A 27596-nucleotide genomic window follows, 5' to 3' on the forward strand; every position below is an offset into this window, starting at 1 on the left:
ATCCCCTTTCTCTACCATTCTCAAGAAGACGCGACCCAAGGTTACAGTGCCACCCACCCACCCGCCAAAGCCAAAGTCCCTGCTGGGCAAAGAGGAACTTAGGTAAGGGTACACAATACAGAGAACAGAAAGGACATGCTAGGGAATCTAGATTCAAAAGGACTCCACTGCTGATTGCCATAAGGTGGTGACTGTCCCTCAGGAAACGGAGGCATGAATAGTAAAGCAATGTCAAGGATTCATGCAAATTTCCAGTTTGAAATTGGGATTCTTCTTCTGGCAGCCAGGTGCTCATACGATGGCCCCTCTCCTCACTGTAAAGTTATTAGTGGGGAAGGTGATCGTAGGGGTCAGGGATTAAAAAGTAAATAAGGTTTGTTACCATCTTTGCATTTACCAAGGCTAGAGAAGCAGTATGAGGCTGAATCATTGCTTTGGATCAATAATTCTCAAAAAGGGACCACCCGTTTGAGGCTAACATGAGGTGAGGTGGCTGCGTACTTCCTTTTGATCAGCCACCTTCTATTTGTTTTAGCCCTTCTATGTGCCTGAATGTGTGATCGAGAGAGAGTGGTTTCCTTTTCAGAGGCAACAGTGAGAAGAACTTAGGAAAAGCAATTAGAGTGACAAAAAAGATTTTGTGTGGGGGGCCATTTTATCCCAGCTGTAGTTTCAGACAGTGCAACCTAGATTTTGAGAGCAATGCCATGTAGCTCCAGGTCTTGGGCCCAAGACCTTGGCTCCACTTCTGGTTTGACCACTTCCTAACAGTCTCCTCATCTGTAAAGGGAGATAATAACAATCCCTACCTCATAGGGTGGCCGTAGAGAGAAAAGAGCTAATGAACGTGAACATACAGTATTAAGCACGAGTTGTTAATGATCAGTTGCTAATGTTATTGGTGCTATTACTGCAGCTATTGGAACTGTGGCTGTCAATTCTTTTCTGCCTCTAAATTGTCCACATATGCCTCACTCCCATCAATGACATTTCTCACTCTGTTCAGTGATTCCCAATCTAGGCTGGGCCAATGGGTGGAGCTTGAAATTACTCCCACCAGAGACCGTGGTCTGCTTGAGAATTGAGGTCCCTTTTTGAGAATTATTGATCCAAAGCAATGATTCAGCCTCATACTGCTTCTCTAGCCTTGGTAAATGCAAAGATGGTAACAAACCTTATTTACTTTTTAATCCCTGACCCCTACGATCACCTTCCCCACTAATAACTTTACAGTGAGGAGAGGGGCCATCGTATGAGCACCTGGCTGCCAGAAGAAGAATCCCAATTTCAAACTGGAAATTTGCATGAATCCTTGACATTGCTTTACTGTTCATGCCTCCGTTTCCTGAGGGACAGTCACCACCCTATGGCAATCAGCAGTGGAGTCCTTTTGAGTCTAGATTCCCTAACATGTCCTTTCTGTTCTCTGTATTGTGTACGCTTACCTAAGTTCCTCTTTGCCCAGCAGGGACTTTGGCTTTGGCTCTTAAAAGATTTCCTGGGAGGAGAAACATGCTCTTTTCTGTTTTCCTCTAGTAGTTCGGTGACATGGCAGATGTTCCAGCAGCCCTGAGGCTTCATCTGCCACCGCCTTCCCTGCAGCTTCTGCCAATGGCCTCCAGGGACCACTTTCTGAAGCCTGCTGCTAACACTTTTCCAAACACAACGAAAAGCGTGTTTGGGGATAAGTTTTCTCAATTAATCCTCAAGCACTGAATGCCTCTTTTCTTCCTTTAGTCTGTAATGTGATGGCAATAGGCTCTTTCACTAGCCTCCTGACAGGACCTGCCTCCAAGCTCACGGCCTCTCCTCCAGTCATCCCAGAACAGTCTTACAGAAATGTAAATCTCATCGAATAACTGCACTGCTCAGATCACTTCACCGGCTTCTGGCTTCTCGTCATATACAGGAACAACCCAAACTCCTAGGGCCAGACTGTATGTTTCAAGTTAATAGCACTCGACAGTATTTCACACGGGGCGTTTTCTCTTGGTTTGCAGTGCTCGCACATGAAAGAAAGAAAGAAAACAAAAGATGCAGGAGATGCTATGCAGCCCGGTAGGAGAAACATTCAGCTGGGTCTCAGCTGAAGGTTGAGTGACCGGAAGTGGGAGAGGGGTCCTGAATTCAGTACTTTATAGTGTCCACGAGATAGCAAATATCCAGATTCTCAAAATATCTAGTTATTGGATGTGGTATAGGACAGTGCTTCCCAAAGGGTGTTTCTGGGATGTTCATAGCTGTTAAACAGATGAGAAAAAAGAGGTCTGGTGGCTCAGGAAAGTCAGTTGGAGAAAATGCTGGGTTGTAGTTAAATGGGTTTCTTTACTGTGGGATTTCTGAGATCCTTTAACATGCCGAAAGGTATATTGTGAACAGAGACTATGGATCTTTTCCCAGCTTTATCTGAAGCACAGAATTTTGTTTTCACAGAGCGTCTTGTGGACGAGTTGTGCTCTGCAGAGTGGACTTGGGAAATGCTGGTGTAGGCAATACAAAGGAATGCTTGACCGCACTCCCCACTGTCTCGGCCAGATGCCTCACATTGTTTCTGTAAATGCTGCTTGAGGGTAGTGACTAACTTGTCCATTTCAAAGGGTCATTGACCTTCAAAAAAAAAAAAAAAGCCTGGTTTCCAAAGGATTAGAACTAACCAAGTAATAGTAGAACTCATTCTTTATTTAGGGAGAAGAGGAAGGCAGTGAGTGACACACATGCTACCACAAAACCTGTCATTAACAATTAGGCATCATACAGAAGAATTGATTTAACATTTTCATGTCAACTGCAAGTCCATTTATTACACCGATGGATAATTACAAATTAAAAAAATCAGGTAGTAGCAAAAGAATAAGAGAAACCTATCAGATCCACTGCAGAAGGGGTTCTTTTTGTTTGGCTACACACCCAAGTTCAGATGAACATACGAGATTTGGGAATTAGCCCCTGAAAACAAAGGGATTTGTGTTTTATCTTCTTCCTCAGTTGTTGGACTTGATTTTAGCAGGCTTCTCTTGCCCTCAGGTTTTGTGGCTCTGTGTAAAATTAGGAAACCTAAGTTTGAATCCTGGCTTTGACACTAAATAACGGTGTCCCTTTGGAAGCTCTAGGCCTCATTTCCATCTCTCAAGAGAGAAGGACATTTCTAGTTTCCTCTTGGAGATATACATGGGAAACCCTAGATGGCTTATGTAATGAGATTGGAATGGTCCATGAGCTGAATAGTGGAGCTGATGATAAAGCTGTTCAGTAAAGTGGAAGAAGACATTTTTTTTGCTTTATAACAAATTTAATCAGTTATACATATACATATGTTCCCATATCCCCTCCCTTTTGCGTCTCCCTCCCACCCTCCCTATCCCACCCCTCCAGGCGGTCACAAAGCACCGAGCTGATCTCCCTGTGCTATGCGGCTGCTTCCCACTAGCTATCTACCTTACGTTTGGTAGTGGATATATGTCCATGCCGCTCTTTCACTTTGTCACAGCTTACCCTTCCCCCTCCCCATATCCTCAAGTCCCTTCTCTAGTAGGTCTGTGTCTGTATTCCCGTCTTACCCCTATGTTCTTCATGACATTTTTTTTTCTTAAATTCCATACATATGTGTCAGCATAGAGTATTTGTCTTTCTCTTTCTGACTTACTTCACTCTGTATGACAGACTCTAGGTCCATCCACCTCATTACAAATAGCTCAATTTCATTTCTTTTTATGGCTGAGTAATATTCCATTGTATATATGTGCCACATCTAAGAAGACATTTTGACAGGAAAGAACATAGAGGTTCCCTATGAAGATTGGATTGTGGGAAGCTTTCCCCAGTAACAGCTCTGAGCCCACAGAAAGCTGAAAATAAGCGTGCCTAGCCCTAGAGCCCTAGAAACTGGACTGAGTTGCCTGCAGATATCCGGCACTGCTGAGGTGAAACCCACAGGCTCCTCGCTTTGTATTAAAGTAGTGGGGGCACCTCTTCTGGGTCATGAATGCTTTGAGAATCTAATGGAACCCACGGACCCTCCTCCCAGAAGAATGCATGTACCCTCATACACTCAAAATACACTTCGGAATCACTTTCGAGAATCCTATTTATTTCTCTCCAGCTCTCTAGGACTTAAATGAAAAAGGACCTCACTCCTGGAGGTGCACACTTATCGCTTAACAAAATTAATATTAGACCCTCAGTATTCGAGTACATGTCACTATTTGGGTGTTTGTCCCTTTGTTCCAGTGCTAGAGCCAGGAGGAGATAGGTCAAGACAGAAGCCCCACCTGCTATGTAGTTGGTGATCACTCGGCAAGCAGTCTACCTGTTAGCAGGTGCTAGGCTGTAGGGTACAGACAGGCAGACCATTGGAGTTGCTGCAAGGAATCAGAGTGTGTTTGACAGATAGTGAGGGCTGGGTAGGATGTGAATAAGCAGAGGGTAGTCTGTGGGAGTGGTTGGGTCTAGCATGAGTCAGGGCACAGCTGGCAAGGGACACAGTGGGGATGGGGACCGGCTGGTCTGAAGTAGAGTGTTCTTTAGCCGAGGGGATGCGTCTCTGAGATGTGCTTCATCACCCTGGCTGGGCCGTGCTGTGATGCTACTTCGTACCCAGAGCTTCAGCTCCGGGTGCTTGCCCACAGGCAGGTGACTGACACAGCCAGGCTAGAACTCCTACCTGAAAGGCTGAGGGGTCTTTTCTGAGTTGGCAGAACCCTCATGGGATGTTTAGGCTCTGGATGCCGGACCGCTGGAGCAGACTCAGTTATACATCTCTCTTTGCCTTCAGACGGACTGCACTTGGTAAGCTGGAGATAATCAGAATCAATTGTCCACGTTGCACGTAGCTTCTTTTCTCCCCAGGCCTTTCCAAGAAATAGAATCTGGTTTGTTCCTTCCACGTCCCTGTAAAGTAGAAGCAAGTGAAACGATTACCCCCTACATACACACACGCACTCACCATACTCACGAATGCAGAAAGTTCCTTAGGAACCGAGGCCCAGAGATGCAAAGGGACAGCGGTCCCATCACACAGCAAGTCAACGGCCCAACCCAGCCAAGAATACACGTGCTCCCTTTCTCCCCCAGATCGAGTGCCCGGCCTGCTGTCACCCCTTGCCTCACGGAGGGATGCTCACCTCTTGCACAAAGCCTCTCCTCAAGCCATCCTTCTCCTCATCTGCCTGACAAGGTGGCGTTTTCAGGCAGGGTCAGCTACTGACTGACAGCAGCTGAAATGTGAAAGGAAGTGGGATGAAAAACAGCCTGCAGAGGGGTTCCAGATGAGGAGGGGATGAGCTGGGATCACACCGGGGGTGTGAGCTTTCAGTGCCCTCTTCCCCTCTCTTCTGTCCAGCTGGACCGGCAGATGACTGTTTCCTCTCACTCGGCACCTTCTTGGTTGGGGAAGAGTGTTGTGTCTGTCTGTTGAGCTGCAGAGTGATCTGCTGAATCTGCTGCAGGAAGTTCCTGGCCTGGGACCCCACCAGGGGTTGGGCCGGGGGTCGGAGTAGGGAGGCCACTAGTCATGCTGAAGAGTCTCCTTGAAGATTCAAAACGGGAAGGTCCTCCCCTCATCGCCCCTCCTTTAGCTCAGCTGTCTGACAGACCTACCCCATCTCCCAGAGTGGGTACCCCATGGACAAGATGATGAATTGGGATCGACCCCCTCCACCCCTCTGTGGTTCTCCCTTTGTCATTTACCTTTCTATTCGTCACCTGCCTCCCTGTCACCAGGGTACACAACACCTTCAGTTTGTCCAGGCCTGCCCCACACTGATACTCAGCCTTTGTGCCTGCATGGTAGGATGTTTAGTCGTTCAGGATTTTCGGCAACAGCTTTATTTGAGATATAATTCGCATCCTATTTATCCTTTTAAATAGTACAGTTAAATTGGTTTTAGTGCATTTGCAAGATATTGCCATTACCACCACTATCTAATTCCAGAATATTTTCATTATCCCAAAAAGAAATCCCATACCTGCTAGGAGTCAACTCCCCATTTTCCCCTCCTCTCAGCTCCTGGCATGCGCTGAGTTACTTTCTGTCTCTATGGGATTTGCCTATTGCCTATATTTCATAAATATGGAATCATACAGTATGTGACCTTTTGTGACCTGGCTTATTTCACTAAGCATAATGTTTTCAAGTTTCATCCATTCTAACTGAATTATATTGCATTGTTTGATACACCACATTTTGTTTATCAATTCTTCCACTAATGGACACTGGGCGCTTTCTGCCTTTTGACTCTTGTGAATAATGCTGCTCTGAAGATTCGTGTACAAGGATCTGTTTGAGTCTCTGCTTTCAGATCTCTTGAGTATATACTAGAAGTGGGATTACTGCTCCATATGGTAACTCTAGGTTTAACTTCGGAGGAACTGCCAAGCCTTTTTGCACAGCAGCTGTACCATTTGACATTTTTACATTCCTACCAGCAGTGTACAAAGGTTCCATTTTCTCCACATCCTTGCCAACACTTATTATTATTTTCTTTTTTATTGTAACTGTCCTAGTGGGTGCAAAGTGGTGTCTCACTGTGATTTTTGTTCTCCTCCCTGCCCCCAAGATTTTGCTCTTTATTGGGGAACTGCTCCAACCTTCAGTATTCATTACTATGAACTTATTAAGCCTCTTGGAAAGGCAGGGCCCTACTCTAACTAATGCTTGAAGTTGGGGCCACGTCAGGCACTCTGGCAGAGCAGAGAAGAAGAGAGTTAGGGACAGAGTGAACTTGCCACCTTTGGAAGCTCTAGCATGGCACGAGCAGTCTGCTCTACCAATCATTTTCCCTTCCCCCAAAGCAACCTTTGAGTGCAGAAGTAGTTAGACAAGCCTTCCCTGAAGAGGTGAGACTGCAGCTGGGCCATGAAGGGTGGACAGAAGGAAAATGGATGAAGGGGAGAAAGGGAGAGGCATTCTAAACTGAAAACTATGAACCGCTTTCCAAAGAACAGCTCAGATACTGAACCCAAACAGAGATGAAACTCAAACCAATCAACAGTGACTTTTGTTTAGCAGCTCTGGAAAGCATGCAGCAGGAGAGGAGGCTGGAAATGATGGCCAAAATGCAGTGGGAAAGTTGGTTTCTTTGCCCTTCAAGACCACTCAATCACAAATACACTCGTGACCCTTCTGACTCATAAATTCACCTCTCTGGGACCCTCAGGAAATCCAAAGCAGCAGCTATAGGTTTGATAGATGGCTCTGGCCAGAACTCAGCTGCTTGGCTAAAGAAATCACTCCTGGTGGGCTCCCCCCTGAGACAGGGGGATAGGGCAAATGGAGTCAGCTGGAAGTTGAGCCATATAAGGATTCTTAGTGAACGTGATGGGCTCAGAAGTGACTCTCTAGTCACCACTCAGAATCTGGCAATATTTGAGAAGTTCTACAGGATAGTGAAAGACAGTTGTCTTAGTCAGTTTGGGCTGCTATAACAAAAATATCATAGACTAATGGCTTAAACAACAAACATTTATTTCTCACAGTCCTAGGGGCTGGAAAGTCAAAGATCAAGGTGCCAGCAGATCTGGTGTCTGGTGAGAGACCACTTCCTGGCTTGTGGATAGTCATCTTCATCCTGTGTCCTCATATGGCTGAGAGCAGAGATCATCTCCCCGTTGTCTCTTCTTATAAGGGCATTAATCCCATTCATGACAGCCCCAACTCCCAAAGACCCCCACCTCAAAGTACAATCACACTGGGGATTAGGGTTTCAACATATGAATTTGGTGAAGGGGACACAAACATTCAGCCTATAACAGGTACTGTAAGGACTAGGCAGCCCCAGCCTGCTTTCTGCCTTCCGCCTTCCAGAAACCCTATCATTTACAGCTAATAGTAACGTAACAATGACAGCATTCACTGAGCACTAATATGCGTCTGGTACTAGGCTGAGCACTTACGGGTCTCACCTCATTTGATCCTCACAACAACCTGTGAGGTAGGTACTATTATCAGCCCCATTTTATCGATGTGTGAACCGAGGCTCAAGAATGTTGAATGACTTGCTCCGCTAATAAGTGGGATCTAATGAATAGTGGAGGTGGAATTTGAACACAATTTGGACACCCTGAAATAAGGCCTTTCCTCCCACTGGGACAGCTCTCAGAGGCTGTATTTTTAGTCCGCGCCCCTGCATTGAGCCTTAAGTTCTGGAATGTTTCACACTCCTTGCCCTGTGCTCTGCAATCTCATTATAGATAAAGCATCAAAGGCCTAAGTTACAATTTAATTATCTAGAAATATAACCTATTTTCAAACATTGTCTTCCATTCTCACCGTGATATGAATTAGTCAATAAGATGAGTGCTAAGCCCCCCTAGCAAGGCCTCAATGTGATGGGACACAGAAGAGTTAAGGTTTTATGGAGGAGGAGAGTTTGGAGAAGATACGAAAATCATAGGTCTCTGCCTAAGGACAGCAGGTCTAGATAAGTCATCATTCTGAGCAACCCAGGGCAAAAAGGAGTGATAGTGCTTGGAGCGCTGACAGGGAGAAATCGAAATGGTAGGCATCATTGCTTTAGCTCATGGACCCATTTGAAGCAATACCTTTGATTTCAGTGAGCATCCCAAAGAAGAACTCACCTGGACCCACATGACCTCAGAGGGTGAGCAAGGTTCTTGGAGGGAAACTATAGATACACACTGTTTGGGATGCATTGATTCTGCAAGATGTGTCACACCCTTGATGTATGCTCTGACCTATCTTGACCAGGATGCAGTGCCCAGCTGTTCTTCCCTCCTTGGAGGAGCACAGGAGGTTTCCCATTAGCACCCTTCTTTGCCTGCTTTCTTCCTAGCTGGGCCAAGGCCCAGATGTCAGCTCAAATTTACAGACTTTATTTAAAACAGTTTGTTTCAGAGAGCAGTGTAATAGCCCCCCACTCTCCCCAAAGGGGCTAAATAGTGTCTGTAGGAGAGAACCATCTCATTGTAGTCACACTGGGAACACAAGAGTCCTAGCTAGGGTCTGTCCCACTAGTAGGAATAGAGCTGGCTACTATGACCAGCTCTGTAGGATTGATTTTCCATGGTTGGAAAGGACCCAAAATGGTCATCAAATTTAGCCCCTCACCTTGAGTTAGAGTTTTTTTTAAAACATACACTCTTCAAATTTAATTTTTCAGTGGAAAATACATTTGTATCATTCAAGAATATGAATGCATATGCGTGTATGTGTATATGATTATATATGTTTATGTTCATAAAGGTGTATGTAAAAGTATGCAGTAAGATGTCTAATTCACCCCTGTCCCACATCCATTCAATTCTTACCTTTCTCCTCAAAATGTGGTCCCCCCTTATAACTTTTAGTATTTTCCTATGTATCCTTCCAGATTTTCTTTATGAAAATATAAGCAAATATGAATACATACTCTTAAAAAATTATATTCTCTTTACATAAAAGGCAGTATATTATCCAAATCATTTTGCACTTTGTGATTTTTTTTCATTTAATAATCTATTTTTCTGTATTAGTGCCTAGAGAGCTTACGCATTCTTTTATACGACTACACACTATTTCATTGTATTAATGAGCCACCACATATTTAACCAGATGTCTATTGATGGACACAGAAGTTGTTTCCAATCTTTTGTCATCACGAACAATGGTGCAGTGAATAACTTTTAGATTTTTCACACACACGCAAGTATATCTGTAGCGTGAATTCTTAAAAGTAGGATTGCTGGGTCAAAAATACACATATATATATTTTTTATTTGCCACATCAACAACTTTATTTTCTCCCATAGAATTCAGGTATAAGCATGAAAAGTAGATTAGTTTTCAAAACCTTAGTTCTTCTTAAGGTTCATGTTAAATATCTTCTTTCCACCTAGCTTTGTGCTGGGTACTGTGGTATGAACAAAGGAACAGAGCCCATAAACTACAACCTCAAATAGTTTATAAGTGGTTTGGAGAAATAAAATATATCTACATATAACGAGCAGAGAGAATATTAAAGCCATGTTTATGACAGAATCCATGTCAAAAGAGTAACTATTTTACTTCCACTTTAGATGAAATGATAAGCTTTGGAAACATTTATTTAAAAGACGAGTGTATCCCTCACACTCTTCCTTGGACCTCCTTTTAATTTTTGTTATATACATGTACATTCAGAAAATACATATATTTTAAAATTGAATGATATTGCTAAATTGCCTCCGTAGTGTTTGTATCAGTTCTCCACAGCCTTGCTGAGAGAGTTTATTAATCAAACTTCTGGATTTTTGCAAATCTGATAAGAAAAATGGTTATCTTGGTGTAGTTTTTTTTTAATTGAGGTATAATTGGTATATTATATTCGTTTCAGGTGTACAACATAATGGTTCAATATCTGTTTATATTGCAAAATGATCAACTCAATAAGTCTAGTTAACATCTGTCCCCATATATAGTTACAATTTTTTTTCTTGTGATGAGGACTTTTAAGATTTATTCTCTTAGCAACTTTAAAATATGCAGTACAATATTATTAAGTATACTCACCATGATGTACGTTCCATTCCCAACACCCCCCCTACCCCCCTGCGTCTGGCAACAACCAATCTGTTCTCTATATCTACAAGCTTGTTTTTTTTTAAGATTCCGTGTATAAATGAGATCATATAGTATTTGTCTGTCTCTGTCTGACTTATTTCACTTAGCATGATGCCCTCAAGGTCCATCCATGTTGTCGCAAATGGCAAAATTTCATTCTTTTTTTATGGCTGAATAGTATTCGTGTGTGTGTGTGTGTATGTGTCTCTCTCTCTCTCTCTCTCTCTCTCTCTCTCTCTCTGTCTGTCTCAAGGGAATTAAAGGGAACATAACCTCTTCTTCCAAGCCCTTTACCTTCATCTCCATATTACCCTCTCCACCACCACCTCCAGAATGGACTGTGGCTGTGCTGGGACTACACCACTAGAATGAGAGAGAACCAGGCTGGAAACACTGGCATCAGGCTCAGCCATCAAGAATAAAATAGGAACCTGAGTAACAATAGCAATGGCAAAAGAAGGGAGGGCTCGGAGTCAAGGAGATTAGCAACCCTACTTGGGAGCTCTGGACAGGTTTGCATTTATCTCATAAACACTGGAAGCTGACTTACAAGTGGCCTTTCTGACTAGCCAAGAACTGGCCCACTAAGGAATTAGAAATTTGAGGGTAGGGAGAGTGGAGAAGAGAGCCACCAGCATGAGGATGTTGGATTCCAGAGGGTGGGAGGAGGGGTAGTACTAGGAGGGAGAGAATGGTGTATCAAAGGAAGTGGGAAAGGACCACAGACTTTTTGGTAAAGCTTGCCAGTTGCTCTGAAGGGGGAGAAAAAGCCTGTCACAAGGTTATTCACACTGAGATGTTACTGATCATGTGTATCCTCTCAGAGAAGTTTGGGGATTATAAAATCTGATTGCCAAAAGGCAATCCCTAATCCAAAAGAATGAACTTCTAACGATGGCATTTTAGGCATCCATGAGAGAAAAGGTGGTAAGAGACATTTAGGATAAGGGAGTGTTTTCTGAGCACCCCAGAAATTATAGTTCTGCTTACATATAAGATCATCCCTCATGGGGGAGAAGGAACAGTTCCTCTTGGCAACACAATTGTAGTCAGATGGCTGAGTGCTGGTCTGCTTACCCGACAGCGTCCTTCCTTCACTCCTCCTCGGAGTGCTGTGTGGGATTTGATGCGAAACGGGAAATGGCAGAGGCTAGAAGCCATGCAACCTGGTCACTTCTGTTGTAGCATTCTCCTGAGGGCTCCTGAAGCCAGCCTTGCTTCAGACTGAATTTCTGCCAGTTTTCGGCCAGGAACACAGAATGTGTTCCAAGGATTGTTGGTTAGAAGCCCAGCCACCTTGGAAAATCTGGGAAGGGAGCGCGTAGAGTCCGAGGTGGCTTTTCTTGCCTCTGGAGTTCCTTGCATGCTGTGTTAGCCCTCTAAAGATGCAAGGGGAGATTTGAGTTCCATATCCTATCCTTAGATAGAAAAGTCAAGGCCCAAAGAGGTAAAGTGACTTGTTCAAGGTTATGGGAGGTGGATACCCAAGCTGGGATTATGACTCAGTGATCCTGCCCCCCTCAGTTTTTAACAACTTTCTTTTCTTTAGTAAAATTTGTATATATTTAAGGTATACAACATGCTGATTTGATATACATACACAGATTGAAATGATTACTACAGTTAAGCTAATTAACATCATCTCCTTCTCGCCTGGTTACCATCTATTTTTGTGATGAGAGCACCTGAAATCTACTGTCTTAGCAAATTTCCAGTATACAATGCAGTATTATTAACTATAGCCATCATGCTATACTTTAGATCTCTAGACTTACTCATCCTACGTAACTGCAACCTTGTACCCTTTGACCAATATCTCCCCATTTCTCACACCTCCCTGCCCCTGGTAACCACCATTCTAATCTCTGCTTCTATATATTCAAATTTTTTAGATTTCACATTTAAGTGAGATTATGCAGGGTTTTTTTTCTTTCTGTAACTGGCTTACTTCACTTAGCATAATGTCCTTCAGGTTCAACCATGTTGTTGCAAATGGCAGGATCTCCTTTTTTTTTTTTTTTTTTTTTTTTTTTTTTTTGCGGTAGGCGGGCCTCTCACTGTTGTGGCCTCTCCCCTTGCAGAGCACAGGCTCCGGACGCACAGGCTCAGCGGCCATGGCTCACGGGCCCAGCCGCTCTGCGGCATGTGGGATCTTCCCAGACCGGGGCACGAACCCGTGTCCCCTGCATCGGCAGGCGGACTCTCAACCACTGCGCCACCAGGGAAGCCCAGGATCTCCTTTTAAGGGCTGAATTATATATATATATATATATATGTATATATATATATATATATATATATATATATATATACATATATATATATGTATATATGTGTGTGTGTATATATATATACATCTATCTCACAATTTTTTAATCCATTCGTCCATGAATATGGGGTACAGGATGGACACTTATGTTGTCTCCATGTCTTGGCTACTGTGAATAATGCTGCAATAAACATAGGATACAATAAACATGAGAATGCAGATATCTCTTCCAGGGACCGATTTCATTTCCTTTCTGCCCTCCAGTTTTGACACCCACTGTGTGAAAAGAACAGGAAACTTCAAGGCAGGAAAACTATATTTCTTAGTTGGCTCTTCTATTAATAGCTGTGTGACATGGACCAAACCTTTTGAGGTATCAGTAGCCTCATTTTCATAATTCTCCCCTCACCCCATTAGGGATCTTAGAAGAATGCAATAATAATAAATAGGAAGAAGTTAAGATAAATTTCTTGTGTAAAATTAGCATTAAGCATAACCATAATTGGTTTCCTTTTCTTTGATTCTGTTTTGTCTTCTTCTTTTTTGCTTTCTCTCCATCTCTTGTTGAGTACAATAATGCACTCCAATGAGATCCTGAGAACAATTTCATTGTTTTTTTTCAAACAGTTGTATTGAGGTACAATTTACCCACCATATAATGGACTCATTAGTTTTGAGTGATGGGAAGAAAGAATGGTCTCTTTTTTAAAAAAAATTTTATTGACGTGTAGTTGATTTACAATATTGTGTCATTTTCAGATATACAGCAAATTGATTCAGTTATATGTGTGTGTGTATATATATATATATATATATATGTTTATATTTCAGGTTATTTTCCATTATAGGTTATTACAAGATATTGAACATAGTTCCTTGTGTTATACCATAAATCCTTGTTGCTTATCTACTTTATGTATAATAGTTTGTATCTGTTAATCCCATATTCCTAATTTATCCCTGCCCCCCACCTTTCCCCTTTGATAACCATAAATTTGTTTTCTATGTCTGTTAGTCTGTTCCTGTTTTGTATATAGATTCATTTGTACAGTAATTTTTTTTTTAGATTCCACATATAAGTAATACTATATAATATTTGTCTTTCTCTGCCTGACTTATTTCACTTAGTATGTTAATCTCTAGGTCCATCCATCTTGCTGCAAATGGCAATATTTCATTCTTTTTATGGCTGAGTAATATTCCATTGTAAATATATACCACATATTTTTTAATTAATTAATTATTAATTAATTAATTTTTGGCTGTGTTGGGTCTTCGTTGCTGCACACCGGCTTTCTCTAAGTGCGGCGAGCGGGGGCTACTCTTCATTGTGGTTAGCGGACTTCTCATTGCAGTGGCTTCTCTTGTTGTGGAGCACGGGCACTAGGTGCATGGGCTTCAGTAGTTGTGGCACGTGGGCTCAGTAGTTGTGGCTCGTGGGCTCTAGAGTCCAGGCTCAGTAGTTGTGGCACATGGGCTTAGTAGCTCTGCGGCATGTGGGATCTTCACAGGCTAGGGCTCGAACCCATCAGGCGGATTCTTAACCACTGTGCCACCAGGGAAGTCCCTATACTACATCTTCTTGAACCAATTGTCTGTTGATGGGCACTTGGGTTGTTTCCATGTCTTGGCTATTGTAAATAGTGCTGCTATGAACATTGGGGTGCATGTGTCTTTTCAAATTAGAGTTTTCTCCAGATATCTGCCCAGGAGTGGGATTGCAGGATCATATGGTAACTCTATTTTTAATTTTTTAAGGAACCTCCATACTGTTTTCCCTAGTGGCTGCACCAATTTACATTCCCACCAACAATGTAGAAGAGTTACCAGGATGGTCTAACTTTTTAAGCCTCACTCTAATGAAACACACAACTCCGCTAATTTCTGTTCTTCCACTATCCCACAGCATGTACTTTCGAAGCTCTGCTTGTATCTATTGTTAATTTGTACACTGATGGTTAATTTAACCTGGGCACTTGTTCATTGATATTTAGTGTGTGTGTATGTGTGTGCACAGCATGTACTTTAAGGAAGCCCAATGAAAAGACTTCTCAAAACCATTCACTTAGAGTCAGCTCACCAAGTGCATTGACCTTTTTGCTATATGGCAAACCTGTGCCAGACTCCATGGAGAAAGACACGTGTAAGGTGGAGTCCCAAGTCTTCAAAAAGCAATATATACAAGTGTATATATGGGTTGGTAGGAAAAAATGGAATGTAGAGACAGAGGACCAGATATCAATTCCCTTTTTCATCACTCACTACCTTTGTGACTTCAGATAAGTCATTCAACATCAGAGACTTGTCACCCTCAAATGAAAAATGAAGATAAGAATCTGCCTTACTTGCTTCACAGTGTTCTTAGGAGGCTCCATTGTAATAACGTATGTGAAAGCTCTTTGTAAATTGTCGGCTAAGAGACTATAATTCACAAATAGGAGTTACAGTAATATTCAAGTGCCAAATGGTGTGTTTCAGACATCAGATGCTTTGAGAGGTGCAGATCGTGGGCTGGAGCTGTTAGGGACTGCTTCATGGAGGAAAGTGGACTTTTGCTGAGCCTTCAGAATCAGACAGGACTTCAATAGATGGAAAAGAGTGGCAAGGAGGGGGCAATGTTGGTGGAGAGACTAAAAAGAAGCAAAGACTCCAGAGGCTAGAACAAGCATACAAGCATATACCAAGTGTTATAAAACATGGGAGGGGGTAAAGTTACCAGGGTAGTTATAATAGGTGGTTCCTCATCAGAAAAGACTCCCTCCTTCCAGGCAAGTTAATACCTTATTCATCTAACACTGTTAGCTCCATCAAGGCAGCGGCCTTGTCCTTCTTCACTGATCTCTCTCTCGTGCCTGTCACAGTGCCTGGTACGTAGTAGGTGCTCAATAAATGCCCCAAAATTGAAGGAATGGATGGATAGTCACATGTCATTTGTTATTCCTGTCTGGCTGCTTTAATATTATCTAAGTCATCAGCCACTGAATTAGGGACTATTTTTAACTCCCTCTGTGTGGTACAGCCCCATCTGCTGTTGGGATTTGTGAAATTCTTTGCAATGATGCCAATACTTGGTGTGGTTTTTCTCCACCCTGTCCCAGAAGACTCCTTACCCCCAGTGAACAATAAGGTGACCAGCAAGTCGTGTGAGTACAACGGGACCACTTACCAACACGGTGAGCTGTTCATGGCTGAAGGGCTCTTTCAGAACCGGCAACCCAACCAATGCACACAGTGCAGCTGTTCGGTAAGACCCTGTATCTTAATGTCCCTGCTATCCCCTACCCAAATAAGAGCACTTCCATACTTGTACTTTTAGTTTAAGCCTACACTGTAGGGTGCTTGATTGGAAGATGAATTGTATCTAAATCATGAGCCTTCCTGACCTTAATCAACCCTGATCAACTCTGTTGAAGAGGTCAGACCCAGTCATATCCCGGTCTTAAAACTTTAGGACTACTTAAAAGGACAAAAATGAGCTGATAATCTTGATCTGTACTTCTTTTCACAATAATTACACCACCAGAGCCTTCATCTGAAGAACTCAGTTATTTGATAAGCCTTGGAAATGCCATGGGTGGAAAAGCCACTGGCACCACCTGGGGCCACTCAGTCCAATTCACAAGAAAATGGGGTGTCTCTTGGTTCCCATCTCTGAAATATTCCACTAACCAGTCAGTTCCTGGTGCCCTGCAATGAGAAAAGTCTCTCGACAAATGCTTGATCATGATGATTCCTGTGACATTATTTGTCAAAAGAATTGTATACTTCATGAATAAGGTATACTGATTACATCATCATCTACTTGTGCAGCCCAGAGAATGTAATAAATAGAACCAGAAAAATGGAGTAAAATAGGTGTTTGAGCTGAAGTATGAGGGGATGAAGTTAGATGTAGAAACAACTTTTCTGCCTATAAAGGGTATGAAACACTGGATTGACAAGGGAAGCTAAAGAATCTCTTTGCTTAGGGATTTTTAGTAAAAATCTAGCATCTCAGTAGTTCGAGAGAATTTGGTCGTAGCCATGCTTCCCTAATGACCTTTCAGGAACCCTCCTAGCTCCAGAACCGTATGCTTCTAAGAACTAAGATCAAGGTTCAAGGAATGATGTTTGGAACATAGAATTTTAGGGAATCAACATTATGCAAGGACAAACGTAACCAGCAAGTGCATTTGATCCTCTCCCTTGCCTTGTGCTGGACTGAGCTGTCCATTTAGATGATCTTTTATAGTTTTGTATCACCCCAAAGAGCTTGTCTACTTGTTTTGGAAGGGAGACTCTAGTGAGTGTTACAGAAGGCAGCTATTGTGCAAATCTGCATTCCCCCAAAGCCCCAACATCCAGCTGAAGCACGATATGGACCAGAATGGACAGAGGAGAGAGGGGGAAGACTGTATTTGGTGGTTTGGAGTCTCACGGCAGCCCTCACACTGACTACTTTGTTTCATCTTAGACCAGCATGCCTGATGAGAATCTCCATCTCTTCTGTGACTTAGTCTCTGGCATGGAGAAATAGTAAATAGAAAAAATATAACGCATCATAAAAGTTAGGAAGCGCATATAACTGACTATGGAAGAGCATGGGAGAAGGACGTTTGAGCCCCTACTCATCCCAGGTACTGAGCTAAAGCCTTTACATGTACTCCAGCTCCTTCTGACCTTAATTCTGTTTCTCTTTGGCAGGAGGGCAATGTGTACTGTGGTCTCAAGACTTGCCCCAAGTTAACCTGTGCATTCCCAGTCTCTGTTCCTGATTCCTGCTGCCGGGTGTGCAGAGGTAGGTATCCTGTTTCCCAAGACCCCAGGTGCCGCCATCCTGAGTAGCGAGATTTGGAAGAGGAAAATACCTGTCCAGTGTCCTAGGGAAAGGGAATTTTCTATGGTAGCCTTAGATTCTAAGGGTGCTTTTAATCACAAAAGGAAAAAATAAAAGCACTGCTTTTAAGGGTCACTCCCTGAAAGAAACTGCACTGGGCTGGAGTGCAGCCAGGGGAGAGGGGTGAGAGTCATCTAATGTGAAAGTGAGTATCTTTGTCTCTCCTTCCTTAATCCCTTCTAGTTTGGCCCCTACATTATTGTATTGTAAAACACATGGCATTTCCATACACAGCCTTAGAAGGAAGAATGGGCCTCCCAAAGCACTGATGTGACCATTTTGAAGATTAGGCAGGGCAGATGTAGGTGTATTTTTTAGATCCCACGGTAAAGTGGTGACAAACTTAATAAAAGCAAAATGGAAGGCATCATCTTCTCAAATTATATCCAAAATGGAATCACCATCTTCTCAAGCCAGTTTTTTCTTCTTTGGGTTTCATTTCTTTGATGACAGTACCAATTTTTTTTCTTTAGGTTTCCAAAATCAAACATAATCACCTTTAATTTCTCTTTTATTGCCTCTTCTCAAATTACCAAATCTATCAGCGGTCCTCTATATCCCCCCCTTTTCCTCCTAATTTTGTCTTCTTTCCTTCCATCCAATGTGCTTATTGAATGTCTACTATACGCTTGGCCCTGTGCTAGAAGCTGGATACATAATGGTAAATATAGTAGACATACAGGGCACTGCTAGACTATATGGCATCTTTATGTGAATTACAAAAAAGGATGCCCTTACTTAAGATACTTGACTGCCATTTGCCAGAAAATCCTTGTGAATGTACCTCCTTAGCTGAGGCACCCTTGTGCAGGACACAACCTGTACAACCGTATGTGGCATACATAGCAGCCAGGATATGTTCTTTGCTCTTATGGAACTCACATTTTACCTGAGAAGACAAATAATAAACAAACAAGCAAACAAATACCTAAATATAAACAGTGTGAGTACTGTGAAGGAAATAAAGGACCAAGATAGAAAATAAGAGGTGAAGGTTGAATTGTGGGAAAGGCCTCTCTGAGATGACATTTAAGCTCAGACTTGAAAGATGAAAAGGAGTCATCCATGCAAAGGTCCTGGGAGGAGAGCATTCCAGGCAGAAAGAAAAGAAAGTTCAAAGGACCAGGCAGGGAAGAGCTTATAGCATTCAAGGAGCCTAGGGACCAGTGTGGTAGGAGTATAGTGATTGTGGTCATAACTGGCATGTGATGAGACTGGAGGGGTGAACAGGAAGGAGTCAGACCATGCAGGACCTTCAAGGCCATGGGAAGGAGTTTGGATTTCCATTTTTAAGTGCATTGGGAACCCACTGGAAGGTTGTGCACAGGGCATGACATGATCTAGTTGATGTGTTAAAAGATCTCACTTGTTTTTGTGTCCAGACTAGATTGGAGGGAGGAAATAAGACAAGTGGAGAGACCAGGAGGATGGGTTTAGCAGTCTCTCTGGTATGAGAGAGTGGGATTCTGGTCTGGGGACACAGTGTAGAGTAGTGGTTCAGACTGGGGGCCTCTGGAACCAGGCTGCCTTGATTATAATCCCAGCCCTGCTACTTTCTAGCTGGGTGATCATGAGCCAGGATGTACTCACCTTTCTAACAATCTTTACAGTGACAATAATGTTAGCACCTACCTCCAAGTGGTTGGGAGGTTTAAATGAGATAATGCAGGAAAAGGACCTAGGACACTGTCTCGCATATAGTGAGAACTAATAAAGAAAATTGGAGAAATTTGAAATACAGTAGGCCCTCCATATCTGCAGGTGCTGCGTCCGCAGATTCAATCAACCATGGTTCCAACATATCAGAGAAAAAAATAAATCCAGAGAGTTCCAAAAAGCAGAACTTGAATTTGCCGTGTGCTGGCAACTATTTACATGGTGTTTATATTGTATTCCCAACTATGCATATAGCATTAACATTCTATTAGGTATTATAAGTAATCTAGAGATGATTTAAGTATGTGGGAGGATGCATGTAAGCTATATGAAAATACTATGCAACTTTATATAAGAGACTGAACATCCTCAAATTTTGGTATCCATGAAGGTCCTGGAATCAACTCCTTGCAGATACTGAGAGACGACTGTATATTTAGAGCATTGGCTCTCAGCTATGGGTGAATATTGGAATTATTTTGGTAAATTTATGTCCAGACTGGGCATGGGGGTGGTGGTGAGGGAGGTGATTCCAATGTGCAGCCAAGGTTGACAGCCACTGAGTTAGAGGGAAAAGATGATAGGATTTGCTGGTAGCAAATAGGTAATTGACTCCCATACATTGCTGCCAGCTTAATCTTTCAAAGAGATAGCCTTAAGCATGCTACACCCCTACTCAGAAGGCTTTATGCTGACACATATTGTGCTTACTCTATGCCAGTCACAATTCTGTGCACTTTACAGATATGAACTCATTTAATCCTGTGACAACCCTGTGTGGGGAGTATGATTGTTATCCGCATTTTTTATAGATGATGAAACTGAAGCAGAAAGAGGTTAAGATCCTTGTTCAAGGTCATATAGCCGGTGAGGCAAAGAGCTAAGATTTGAACCCTGGAAGTCTGGCTCCGGACTCCAAGCTCTTAACCACTCCACTCTGCCACTAAAATGAATGGTTCCCTGTTGCCAGCAGCATACTTGTCGACCCCCGACTCTGACAGTGAAGGCCTTTCATGCTCTAGCCTCAAGTTACCTTTATAGGCCCACATTCTTCCATTCTTGCACCTCAGGTTCTACCCACATTGTTCTTGTGTTCTCTTACCTTTGTGCCTTTACTCTCTCCTCTGCCCCTCAATATCTCTCAAACTTTAGTGTGCTTCAGAATCACCTGGAGAACTTGTTGAAATTCAGATCCCTGGAGCACAACTGCAGAGATTGTTTTGGTGGCCTTGGGAAGGGGCCCTGGGATGTGCATTTAAACAGGGCCCATTGTCCATTCTGATGCAGGTGGTCAATAGGTTTTCACTTTGAGAAACCATTCCTAAGACCACATAGATGACTGGGAGTGGCCTGAAATGATGGCTTTACATCTGAATTTAGTACACTTAAATTGAGCCTGTTAAAAGTCTGAAACCTGAGTAAGCCAGTAGAAGAGTAACCAATGTCAATCTCTGATTGGTCAGAGCATCTAATTCCAACCATATGGCAAGCCAGTTTGGGGTGAATGAACAGCAGCCATTTCATGATAAGGCTGGGAGGAAAAGGAGACAAAACGGCTTCCTAGGTTGTATCTAACATGTACAGTAGTAACCCTGAGAGGAGGGAATGTTGCCTTTCTCTGGAAAATCTTTTTCCTGCATCTCTGCCTGTGGAAATCCTGCCAGTTCTTGAAGACCTAGCTCAAATGCAGCCTCCTTGGATTCTAACACAGGTAGACCTCAGGTTACATTTGAATAAATACTAGCGGGAAGGCCTTTGTCTCTTCTCTGCATTCCCACCTTCATTCCAGTTTCTCCACCCCTAAATCCTGCTTCTCCTTCAGAGGCCAGTTCGAATGCCACCTCCTCCAGGAAGCTTTTTTTTTTTTAAATCCTGTCATTTAGGAGTCAACTCCCTCATCTCTCGGACTCTTCAGGGCCTCACCTGTGCTTCTCCAGTAGAGTTTATCACCCCGGCACATTTTGTCTTTTATTATGTGTGCCCATGTCTTATCATCGCTACTAATGTGTAAGCTCTGTAAGGCAGAAACTATTTTGGGCTCATCTTTTTCCCCCCACTGCACCGGGCACAGAGTAGGTGTTATTTGAATGAATGCACACTAGCTTGGAAATATTGCCAGAAAGTTAGTCATGGTTTGAATTAGATGCTACTCAAATAGGATATTATTTGTGTTTTTTCTTCCTCTGAATTACTGATTGACTATGGTATATGGTACTGGCTATACATTGGTTCATGGTCAGTAGGAAATTACCTGTTGTCATTCCCGATCCTCCACATTGTTTTTTCTTCCCTACCTCACTTTAGCACACTCTAATTAATATTTCTTTTAGAAAGAAATTACCTTATTCGTAGTACCCGTACATGCTCATCCTTTTTACTGTGCTGTTTGTACCAGCCCTCACAAGTCACTATGGAATTAGTTGCAGCCTGATTTGATTTATGCTTCACTAAGGCCCTGGATCTTTCCATACCTGTTTCTCACGGTGTGTGTACTGTCTCTCAGTACAGCTGTGACATTTCTGCCAGTAAAGCTGGGTATTTTGTTCCTCGCCTCCTTTCTCATCTTTGCCCCAACTTAATTTGAGTCTGCTCCAAAAGGAAGAGAGTCCATTTTTTAAATTGAAGTATAGTTGATTTACAATATTGTGTTAGTTTCGGGTGTACAGCAAAGTGATTCAGTTATATATTATATATATATATATATACTTTTCAGATGATTTTCCCTTATAGGTTATTATTAAAGATATTGAATATAGTTTCCTGTACTATATAGTAAATCCTTGTTGCTTATCTATTTTATGTTAGTAGTTTGTATCTGTTAATCTCATACTCCTAATTTATTCCTCCCCACCCCCTTTCCCCTCTGGTAACTGTAAGTTTGTTTTCTATGTCTGTGAGTCTGTTTCTGTTTTGTATATAGATTCATTTGTATTATTTTTTTAGATTCTGCAAGTAAGTGATACCATATAATATTTGTCTTTCTCTGTCTGACTTACTTCACTTATTATGATAATCTCTAGGTCCATCCATGTTGCTGCAAATGGCAATATTTCATTCTTTTTTATGGCTGGGTAATATTCCATTATATATACGTAATGGAATTGTATATATGTGAGTGTGTATATATATATATATGCCACATATTCTTAAACTAATCCTCTGTTGATGGGCACTTGGGTTGTTTCCATGTCTTGGCTGTTGGAGTGCACGTATCTTTTCGAATTAGAGTTTTTGTCTTTTCCAGATATATACCAAGGAGTGGGATTGCTAAATCATATGGTAGCTCTAATTTTAGATTTTTAAGGAACCTCCATACTCTTCTCCATAGTGGCTGCACCAATTTACATTCCCATCCACAGTACACGAGGGTTCCCTTTTCTTCACACCCAGGAGAGTTCATTCTTAGCAGAGGTGTACACGTAGTTACTAATATAACCAGCTAATCGCTACAATCCATTTGTTGGGCTAAGGTGATTTTGCTTGGGGAAAAATAATGTGAAATCTAAACTGAAGAACAATTCATAAAAGAAAGGAAACTGCAAAAAGACATATTATTGCATCCAATCGGCAATATAATGCAAAGGAGGTAGGCTCTGAAGCCAGAAGGACATAGATTTGACCTGGCAGAGCTACTGTCCACTAGTGATGTGACCTTGGGCAAGACACTGAACCATTCAGGACCTCGGTTCTCTCAAGTGTGAAGATGATATCTACAACCTATGGAAAGGTGGTAAAAATTAACTGAGATGACATAGAAGCTAAGAGAAAGTCCAATACAGAGTTATTGCTTAACAAGTGATCATATAAAATATAATAATGACTCTATTTATTACCCTGGGGTTAAGTAGAATTGTACCTTCTCTATCTCTGATAGTCTTGCCTTTTTATTTACTTAATCTCCATATACAGAACTATATTTCTAGTCCTTCTCATGGCAACACATCCTGGGACTAACCATCTTCTCAATGGTTCTCTTGTCACAATTTAAATTTCTTTTATTTTTGTTATGTCCTCAGAAGCAACGGGTAAAACTAGTTATTATTGATCATGTATTGCCCCTTCACATACTTGACAATTCATTAAGTTCTCTCTTTGCCTTTTCTTCTCCAGCCTAAATAAACCATTCTCTTTCATCTTTCCCTCTAAAGACTAAATCCTACACTTTCATAAAACTGATTCTTTTTTCTCTGTCTTTAATTTCTTTATATATTTCAGTTGTATATAATGTGATTGAATCTCCCTTGAAGTCCTTATTTCTGAAGCACCTAGTTATTTTTTTTCTGTTGAAATGATGTTTTTAACAAAGGTATACCTTGTGTAAGCATATTACTCATACAGCAGGCAACCCAGACACACTTCTCCCCTATGCGGGCTGCCCTAATTGCAGGCAAAATACTGCAGAAGAAATAACTTTTTTGAGTGCTGAACTTGCAAACCTTCATATAAAGGGCCCCATTGAAGCGGGCTCTCTGCACTGTCACCAAACACTAATGTGTGCCTTTCTTCCTGGGTCAGGCAGCAATCTTAGCCATGGATTGAATCTAAACCCTAGCCTCAGTTGTTTAGACATGTCTTTGAGGCTAGGACAGTCAGGAGAGTGTTGGCAGGGTGTGTGTCATTGCTGGCATTTCAGCAAACCTCATCTGGACTGGAAGCATAGTGCAAACAGCCACTGGAACCTTAAGGGAAACTTTATCAGAAGAAGAAAATCTCTTCAGAGACTGTACCATGGCCACATTCTGGGCAGGCAGGCCTCACTCCCAGCTTCCCTCCACCGTTGATCATTTCTGCTTCTTGTCTTCTTCCTGTCTTGCCAAAGCAAAGGGGAAGGCTGTGTTCTTGGACTCTAGGCAAGGGAGACATATTTTGGGTAAGCTATCTGCTGTATTGAGAGCCAAGCCTGTATTTGGTAGACAGTGTACATATGTGGCACTTACTCTGTGCCAAGCAGTGGTCTAAGCACTCATGTGTGTAACAGCTCATTTGCTCCTCACAACAAAGTAGGGACTATTATTTTCCTCATTTTACAGGTGAGGAAACTGAGGCAGAGAAGTTAATTGATTTGCCCAAGAATACATGGTAATAAGTGGCAGAGCTAGAATTTTAACATTGTTGGCCTGGCTCTGGAGTCCCAGGTTCTTATGCTGTTTGGTGGGAACCATCCAGAGGAGTGTGACAAGAGCCCCTCCTCCCGCAGGGGGATAAAGGGAAAGAGAGGACATGCGTGGCACACTGGTATAGGCAGATAATCCCAAGAGCGTAACCGCACTGCCCATCTTTCCCCATCAAGGCCTCAACCTCCCTATTCCCAACCACAGGGGAACACTCTCTCTAGGCTCAGAGAGGCCCGAGTGTAAATGTCTACCTTCTTTCATTCAGCAAACATTTGTCGAGCAACCATTGAGTACCTGGCACTGTGCTGGTACTGGAGATACAGTGGTAAACAAAACAGACTGGGACTGGAACCAGTCCTTGCAGAGTTTAGTGGGAAAGACAGACATTTATCAAATGTCAAGACAAGTAAATATAAAATCGCAACTGTGCCACATGCTGCAAAGGAAAGGTGTTACAAAAGCCAGTAATGGACAGGGATCGATCTACTCAGAGAGGTGAAGGAAGACTCTAAAGACCATCTCTCCGGCCTCAACTCACACCATATTCCTCTTTGCTCTCTGCATCGCAGGGTGTGGGAGGATTGACTCAAAAGTTGGGGGGATAACTGGTGGCAGTCCTATCCTCCCAGGATCCTTGACTTCTGATCCCACCATGAAACCAGCCACTCTATGTTGTAGGAGTATCTATACTGTCCTTCCTGCACTGCACCCGCTGCATATACTCAAGTTCATACTTCGCTTCTTAAGGAACTACTTGATCATGTTGGCCAGTGTCTACCATTTCTTACCATATTATCCAATCTCAGTTCTGCAGCTTGTTTTTAAAGGCCCTCTGTCAAACAATTGGACCCTTAACCCACTACCCATCCTCATTTCTCTGACACCAACACACACACCTTCTCCACTAGGCTGACACTTCTCTTTTTATAATATGCCATGTTCCTCCCCACCTTCAGCCCTGTTATGTGCCTCTCTTTTTTTCACATGCAATATTATATGTTTCAAGTGTACAACATAGCGATTCAACATTTATGTACCTTATGATCACCACAATAAGTTCAGTAACCATCTATCACCATACAAAGTTATTACAATATTATTGATTATATCCCCTATGTTGTATATTATATCTCCGTGACTTATTTATTTTATAACTGGAAGTTTGTACCCCTTCATCCCTTTCATCCATTTCACCCACACCCCACCCCCCCTCCACTCTGGTGACCACTAGTTTGTTCCCTGTATCTATGGGTCAGCTTCTGTTTTGTTTTGTTTTGTTTGTTTGTTTTGTGTTTTAGATTCCACATAGAAGAGATCATACGGCATTTGTCTTTCTCTGTCTAGCTTGTTTCACTTGGCATAATGCCCTCAAGGTCCATCTGTGTTGTCACAAATGGCAAGATTTAATTCTTTTTATGGCTGAATAATATTCCAGTGTGTGTGTGTGTGTGTATCATGTTTTCATTATCTCTTCACCTGTCGATGGACATTTGAGTTGTTTCCATATCTTAGCTATTGTAAATAATGCTGCAATGAACATAAGGGGGCATGCATCTTTTCTAATTAGTGTTTTCGTTTTCTTCTGATAAATACCCACAAGTGGAATTGCAGGATTGTATGGTAGTACTATTTTTAATTTTTTGAGGAACCTCTGTATGTTTTCCATAGTGGCTGCACCAATTTACGTTCCCACCAACAGTGCACAAGGGTTTCCTTTTCTCCACATCCTCACCGACACATACTGTTTCTTGTCTTCTTGATAATAGTCATTCTGACAGGTGTCAGGTAATATCTCGTTGTGGTTTGATTTGCATCTCCCTGATGATTAGTGATATTGAGCATCTTTTCCTGTGTCTGTTGGCCTTCTGTATGTCTTCCTTGGAAAAATGCCTGTTCAGGTCCCTTGCTCATTTCTTAATCAGATTATTTTTTTGATATTGAGATATGTGAGTTCTTTATATATTTTGGATATTAAGCCCATATCAGATATATCATTTGCAAATATCTTCTCCCATTCAGTAGGCTGCCTTTTCTTTTTGTTTATGGTTCTCTTCTCTATGCAAAAGCTTTTTAGTTTGGTGTAGTCCCATTTGTTTATTTTTGCTTTTGTTGCCCTTGCCTGATGAGACTGATCCAAAAAGTATTGCTAAGACTGATGTCAAAGAGCATACTGCCTATGGTTTCTTCTAAGAGTTTTATGGTATCAGGTCTTACATTTAAGTCTTTAATATATTTTGAGTTTACTTTTGTATATGGTGTAAGAAAGTGGTCCAGTTTCATTCTCATGCATGTAGCTGTCCAGTTTTCCCAACATCATTTATTGAAGAGACTGTCTTTCCCCACTGTATATTCTTGGCTCCTTTGTCATAAACTAATTGCCCATATAAGTGTGGGTTTATTTCTGCACTCTTTATTTTTTCCATTGATCTATGTGTCTGTTTTTGTGCCAGTACCATACTATTTTGATTACTTATAGCTTTGTAGTATAGTCTCAAGTCTGGGAGTGTGATGCCTCCAGCTTTGTTCTTTCTCAAGATTGCTTTGGTTATACTGGATCTTTCGTGGTTCCATACAAGTTTTAGGATTATTTTTTCTAGTTCTGTGAAAAATGCCATAGTTCTAAGAGTTTCTGGGTGGAGTCTTTAAGGTTTTCTATTTATAGTATCATGTCATCTGGAAATAGTGATGGTTTTACTTCTTCCCTTCCAATTTGGATGTTTTTAGTCTCCCTTCCTTGTCTTATTGCTGTGGTTAGGACTTCCATTACTATGTTGAATTAAAGTGGCAAGAGTGGGCATTTTGTATGTTGTTGAGGATTTTTGTATCTATGCTCTTCAGGGATATTGACCTGTAATTTTCTTTTTTTTTTGTAGTGTCTTTGTCTGGTTTTGGTGTCAGGTTAATGCTAGCCTCATAGAATGAATTTGGGAGTGTTCCTTCCTCTTCTGTTTTTTGGAATAGTTTGAGGAAGATAGGTATTAAGTCTTCTTTACATGTTTGGTAGAATTCATCTGTGAAACTGTCTGGTCCTGGACTTTTGTTTGTTGGGAGTTTTTTGATTACTGATTCAGTTTCACTGCTAGTGATTGGTCTGTTCAGATTTTCCGTTTCTTCCGGATTCAGTCTTGGGAGATTTGTGTCTCTAGG

The 27596-nt window shown here is 42.0% G+C and overlaps 1 protein-coding gene across 8 annotated transcripts in view; it reads left to right on the top strand.

The window, feature by feature from the left end:
* CHRDL1 (chordin like 1) overlaps nucleotides 1–27596 on the top strand; it is a gene marked incomplete at its 3' end in the record, with an annotated part of 116253 nt that overhangs the window by 50653 nt on the left and 38004 nt on the right. For 4 of the 8 annotated variants that reach the window (XM_081221296.1, XM_081221294.1, XM_081221299.1 and 1 more), the window contains exons 5-6: nucleotides 15902–16047; nucleotides 17487–17580. In XM_081221296.1, the coding sequence (XP_081077422.1) occupies nucleotides 15902–16047; nucleotides 17487–17580 (240 nt within the window). The remainder of the gene's footprint in view (nucleotides 1–15901; nucleotides 16048–17486; nucleotides 17581–27596) is intronic. The other 4 variants (XM_081221295.1, XM_081221301.1, XM_081221300.1 and 1 more) reach the window with 1 other exon arrangement.

The sequence above is a fragment of the Mesoplodon bidens genome, assembly GCF_964165515.1.
Source record: "Mesoplodon bidens genome assembly, chromosome: X".
Classification (NCBI taxonomy): Eukaryota; Metazoa; Chordata; class Mammalia; order Artiodactyla; family Ziphiidae; genus Mesoplodon; species Mesoplodon bidens.